The 6485-nt window shown below is 47.0% G+C and overlaps 1 protein-coding gene across 1 annotated transcript; it reads right to left on the bottom strand.

Annotated features, from left to right (window-relative positions):
- Positions 1–3590: 3590 nt before the first annotated feature.
- On the bottom strand, positions 3591–5139 carry FTJAE_2756 (uncharacterized protein; the record flags this gene model as incomplete). Its single annotated transcript, XM_037348982.1, has 3 exons — positions 3591–4328; positions 4674–4811; positions 4858–5139. The coding sequence occupies 3 exons, from the start codon at positions 5137–5139 to the stop codon at positions 3591–3593; spliced, it is 1158 nt and encodes a 385-aa protein (XP_037210149.1).
- Between the last annotated feature and the right edge of the window lie 1346 nt (positions 5140–6485).

Consider the following 6485-nt stretch of genomic DNA (forward strand, 5'->3'; position numbering starts at 1 on the left):
ATGCATGTAAGATTGACGGTCTGGGTAATGATTCGCCCATCCGTATCAGATAATGTCGAGATAAGATCAAGGTCTGTCACACCGAACCCGGGCGTTCTCTCAGCCTTGGGCCAAGAGAACAAACTATTGCTTGGCGGGGGGCTTCTCATATCTCCGATGCAACCTCATTCTGGCTTGGTGAAGTCATGGGGAATTATCATGAGATACGCGGCCTGGGATCTCGTTGGTCAATTGAAGATTGGCATTTTTAGCGTATGCATTATTTTGCTGCCTGATGGCTTTTGGGGTAGATTGTCATAGCAAGCATTTGAGGGTTCCATGTCAGATGCTTAATCGTGTAAGCAACTGATTCAGATCTGCACATTGGCTGGTTTGGTTGCACACGTACGCAGCAGCTGTTGGCAACTTCACCTGATGTCAGTCAGCCTTACTATAGTCAAAAGTGGCTTACCCCAAGCTCGATTTCGCCAAATAAACTCAATTATCCTACGAACCTTTGTGTCGGTACGCAACAAGCAATCAAGAGTCTAGGCACTCAAAATAGCTATGCGAGAACTCTCTCTAACCGAGAGATAGTGTAGGAACGTTGCATCGCGGCGTTTTCCACTACTGAGAACCTTAAACAAAAGACACGGTCTAGAGCGTAGGGCAGACTGACCAGCTGCAGCCACATAAACCCAAGCTCTTATTTTTAGTGAAACTATGGCAAGGGATGACGATGTGGCCTTGAGCTGAAAGCCACAGTTGCAAGTGTCAAACGGCACTTTCCAGCGAGGAGGTTCTGACCCGATTGACCTTGCTTTATCAGGTTGGTGCCTTTTAGTTGACAGGGTTCTAGAACCTGCGATGACTCTTCTCCAAGGGACCGAGCAGTGATGAGCTCTTAGACCGTTGCATCGTTTGCTCTAACGGCCACGCCGTCAATTACGTCGATAGGTTGCATCTCACAATGGTAGCATCTGCTTCAAAGGTCAGGTAGCTAAAGAAACTCTCATCAGTCTCGACCAAGAAGCGGTCGTCATCTTGGCAACATCTTCTTTGGAACTAAGATGCCGCTCTATCCTTGGCTCTCGTCTCTTATTGACAACTTTTTGCCTTTTGGAGTATTCACGGCAATTTTGAGATCAAGGTTTCGGCCCATGATCCATCCCGACTTTGTACCTGCCTATATCAGCCCTATTTTGCGTACCGGGAGTCTCAGATCTTCGGAACGTGGTGAGAGGTGGATATTATTATGGCCCATCTAGTTTAATCTTGGTCCTTTTGTGGTACGATTTTCTTTTCTCTTTGTCATTCAGTGGAGTAGCCAGTTGTCTCTTCATTGAAGAGATGAGCAGGCCTCATCTAAGTAGCACCGAAGGGAACTTCCGTCAGGTAAGCATCACAATTGTTGCTATGAGGTTTTGTCATTGGATCAGTATGGTACTATCCTTGCCAATGGATGCGAGTGTGTTGTGGTTTCTTTGCTCGAACTAGGTGAGTGGAGATATCTTGCTAGATCTAGAATGAAACTTATGAGTGATGCGAGCTATGAACAAGGAGTCACCGCCAGGTATGGACCTTTTGACTAAACTAATCACATACTTTACCTTAATGTGTGACTGGCGTTGGAACCGCTCTGGCGAGCTCTCCCGGCTGAACCACTCAGTGTCTTGATATTCATCAAAACGCATATCATTCCAGTAAGTATCAGCTACTGTGCAACGCAAGACTCGCCATGATAAAGGTACCCAGTCTATATCTCTCCGGGTATTTCCTCGTAACCCTGTGAGGAAGCCAGACATCGAACCAGTGAGCGATCCAATTGACATCCATTTCTAAGTTGCTTAAAGTGAATGGGCAAACAGTGTTCGAATCGATATATGACAGAGCTGATAAGCTTTATTATTGGCTACTCTAGCTGCTTACCTTTTGAGCCCGTCGTTACACAACGCTCCGGAAGTGGACCTAAACCTGCATCTTGAGAAAGGAGACCGTATCCTGATGCAGACCGCCTGAGGAGGATGTCGTCGGGGGCGGATAAGAATACCCTTTTGCAGGCGAATATAATTTTCTACCTATCTACAAGTGTTCGTATCGATTTACATGTGATTGACTGTGCAATCGATGCGACGTTGTGGTATAATTCGCACGTATTGACCAGAAGCAGTGTGACATGTGAATACACCATGTGAAAATTCATGTTCATCGGACATTTGGCACAGAGATACTACCATAGTGTTGTCAATAGCATGAACAGTCAAAATGTATTCAATTATAGGTTCTGACAATTTGTATTGCTGAAGTCAAGCGACCTTTTGACATTGGCGGCTTGTTCCAAAAGGAAGACCTTTAATTCCTGGAATTACAAGCTTAAAACTTGCTGTCATTTTGTTTCAAGCATAGTTCGTTTCTTTCTAGGTCCAACTGATAGCGGTTTTGTTGAGGTGGCAAGACTTTTGATGAATGACAGGAGTACACTCGTAAAGAACACAACTCGTAATAGGATTGACTTCAACTACCCATGGTTATTCATTTCAAAAAAAGCCTCACTATGATATTGAAACTCCCATGATACCGTATCTGTCACTTGCTATGGCTAGTAGAGTTCCTATGAAAAGCAGTGGCTACTGATTGATATTGGACGGCAAGTTTGTACTACTTGCTACGCTGTTTATTCATCACTCGTACAAACCTGATCAAGTATTCGAGGTACAATACCCTCACCACGGATCTGGGTCAGTCCCCTAGGGTTATACAATCCATTGCTGTACACGCTGATGGGGAAAATGTACTGGTTCTTCCTGAGCCATCGCTCGTAACTTCTCTCTATGCAGAACCTCAACCCAGACCAAACTGTGTTTACGGTTAGGCAACATCACTCATAAGCTTCCTGTATATGAGTATTTCTTCTCAGGAGATCTGACCCTCATAACAGAGCGATTCAGCTTAGTAAATGAGTGTGAGTGACCTCAAGGGAGCCATGTATTCCTCAAGTTAGCACTCTCGAGTCATATTTGTCAACCAATTGAGACATCTTTCATCGAATAAAGGTCACTGCAGACCATCAAAACCTCTACTGACTTTTAACGCTTTCCCACCGAGTTTCGTATACAACTGACAGAGTCTCGACATAGTCATGTTCAAGCTTCAAACTCACCATAGTGAGCTCCTATCATATATTGATACAAGACAACCGTTACGTGTCTTGTTTAGATTAGTGGCAATCAGGAATTGGGATTCAGTCACTCCAGTAACAGCTACAGAAGTGTAAGTCAGAATATGTTATTTGAGCAAACTGTCAAGTCTCAATGACCTTATCAAAGAAGATAACTTCCAGCTGCATCGTTCCAGGTAACTAATCAAGATGAATACTTGTGGCATTCAAGATTTTTACATAAATGGTATTAGAGGACTGGCTATCTGTCGCCAATTAGTTGAAAGGGAAGAACGCACTTGTCGACCTCGATCAATAGATTCAGCACTGGTGTAAAGATTTGTAAAGGCTTGGATATCGATTGACTTGTGGGAAACTTCTCAGGAAACTAATAAATAGCATCTACCTACAACATCAAGCATCATCTTGGGGATCCTCCAGGTCACCATCTACCCTAAGCTGTAGACTGGACAAACCGTGTTGGCTGAGTGTCATCGTCCTTAGGCTTAGGGTATGTCTTCTTGTCAATCGCAGCATACCCTTGTGAGAACTTATCCAACATGCTGGCAATCCACCTCTGTTCTTGCCCGGTAGCGAATTCATACACGATCCGTATGGCGAACCCAATTCGATATGGCCCCATGGTGTCTCGTCCCACAGATTCTACCGACCGCAATATCTGTTCCACAAAGTACCGGATGGATATCTCCGAATCAGCTCGCGGTGTCCCGCATTCGACCAATGTCTCTTCTAGGATGAGCATACTTGCCCAGTAGCCCATGAGTAAGGACCCGGCTGCTGCCGACTTGTGCTCCAGCACTGTCTCGAACAACGAATTATCCGGGTCGGTTGGCAGAACCTCGACCGGTCTTGGAAACTCAAGCGCGTCGAAATCGTCGAACCATCGCGCCAATCTCGCATGTTCCACGGTGGCTAGGTGGGCCAAGGCGGAGATTTTGTCAGGCTCGACAAACATGCCAGCCTTGTTAGCTTCTCTCAGAAGATAAGCCCCATGCAAAATAGGCGTGAGCTGGGCCAGGTTTGCAAGGAAGCCATCACCGACGCGGATGTGCTCAATGGGGGCGTCAGGAGGATAGATGAGACGCCTACCGCCATCAGACGTGACATGCCTCCATGCTGGCCTCGACAGGAACAATTGGTCCTTTCCGGGATAGAACATATCGCTTATAGTCTGGCATGGGACCGTGTTAGTGGTGACCCCGCTAGGGTAACATTGTCAAGGCCGTTGCAAAGGGACGAAAGGTCCACCCAAGGTGAAGGGCTAGGATGACAAGTCCACTTGGACTGGATGGGTGATATGTGAGATGCTATATCGCGCCATCTCAATGCAGCAATGCAGAGTAACCCTGCCGGTGACGAAACAGAGACAGAATCCAACGCATTGTGCTCCCCAAACAGCGATTGGTTCTTACTGGAAGACATTCGCAAGGCTCCGTCACGTCACTTGACCTGGAGATAATGCGAGTTCCTTATCCTTTGCCTTGTTCATGTAGTCAAGGAGAAACGTGGGACATACAAGAATACCACGGCATGAGAGCAGCATGGCTGCGTCCCAGCCTTCAGCGTGAGCTGCTGGTCCTCGCTGCTCCATTAGAGTTCCAATGCCTTTGGCATGTTGAATCCAAGTATCTGGGACTGCTGTCCCAGCAAACAGCTATGGGGCGTAAGCTTTGAATAAAGAATATTGGTGGCAGGAATACCTCGAAGTAGCATAATAGTATAGCAGCGCATAGGGTCTCAGATGCCTTCCACTCTGTGGAGTGTTGCAGAGCGGCCTGTAACTCATTGAGTGCCAAGCCATATATGGTTCTGCTTTTGGCGACCAGGTCGGCATTGGAGTTTGCTTTGCCAGTCAGATGGAGAGCAAAAGAACAGATAGCCCCGTCGAGCAGAGCCCGCTTTCCTAGACGATCAATGTTCAACCATGATAAGAGTATAAAGACATCAGTAGACCGAGTGTAGTTAGTGGACGACTCTATCATGTTGAGTAGCAGTGGCCCTCTTGGCAACTCCAGCCTCAGCAGGGTTGGCGAGGGCCTTACCAAAGACCATGATTCTGAGTCTAATGCAGCGATATCAGAGCCCGTTGTACTGGAAGCGGAACTATCAGTAGTCGACACTTCTTGGCTTTTGCCCTGTCGTCTGCCGCGTTGACGAATCTGATGCTTCTCATCGACAAACTTCAGGCCACGAGAATAACCTGGACACTCTGCTCCATATTTGATGCAGTTGCCGCAGGACGGCTTGAGGGTATCACATTTGACCTTCCTGGTTCTGCAAAGGCGGCATCCAGTGCTCCTGGGAACACCAACCATGACAAGGTTAATCAAGGGCTCACCGCCGGTTCTTAACTAATCATCTGTGCCGCTATCGGGTCGGATCAGATCGACATGAACCCCCAGCGGTTTAACTTCCCGAAGCGGCCGGCGACGTTGAGGGGATTGTGATGAATATGCTTGTACTGGCGGGGAAGAGAGATGATTTGCGCTGTCGGATCGGCCCTTTAGAGAGCATCTGTCTTCGCGGGGTTTCTATGTTGTGTTATCAAGGATGGATGTATGTATGTACAGTAAGTATTGTTCGGAGGCAGTGTGTGCTAGTATTGTAGAGTTTCAAGGCAACAAACAAGGGATTCAGCGCTACCTATGTATTCCTCCATATGGAAATCAGCCCCAGAACAGCTACCACGCCTCTCGCAAATCTGACAACGCGGATCACGCACAGTACTGCTACCTTGAGAGGATTATGTAGTATCGACGTCTAGTCTATTCAGCCTGTTACGGATGGATTTGTTCAAAAATCTGGAGAAACTTTGATCGAATTCCACCAGGACCACTTTACAAGCTGGCCCGAGGCTCGGTGGTGTTGCATTCAATCAATCTCTCTTGTCAATGTCGATCACTTGATGTATCTGTAACATATCCTCGGTCTCCCTCTCAGAAAGCTCAGTTAGGACAACTTCACCGAAATTGAAGAATAGACAATGGCGGCCTACCAGCCCACGGGGACAGTGGGCTATGTACAGCATTCTCCGGCAATTAGCTGCGGGAATTACTCTATTCGAACGACGCTAGGAGGTTTTCAGAGACCCCTGGAATGTATCCAACTCGCCCTGAACTGAAATGAATTCATATCCCTGTGTAATCTATCTGAACATAGGGGAACGGCCCCAATCTCAACGCAGTTGGCCGCTGTGGCCCATGAGCTGAGACGCTGTTACATGCGCCCAGTAATTAAATCGTGGATGACGAGAGATTGATCTGCATTACCCAAGCAGTTTCGCTTTTCTTTGGAGTACCGAAGAACGGTTCGCATATTAGCCTGTGCA

The sequence above is a fragment of the Fusarium tjaetaba genome (assembly GCF_013396195.1).
Source record: "Fusarium tjaetaba strain NRRL 66243 chromosome Unknown NRRL66243_c0000057, whole genome shotgun sequence".
NCBI lineage: Eukaryota > Fungi > Ascomycota > Sordariomycetes > Hypocreales > Nectriaceae > Fusarium > Fusarium tjaetaba.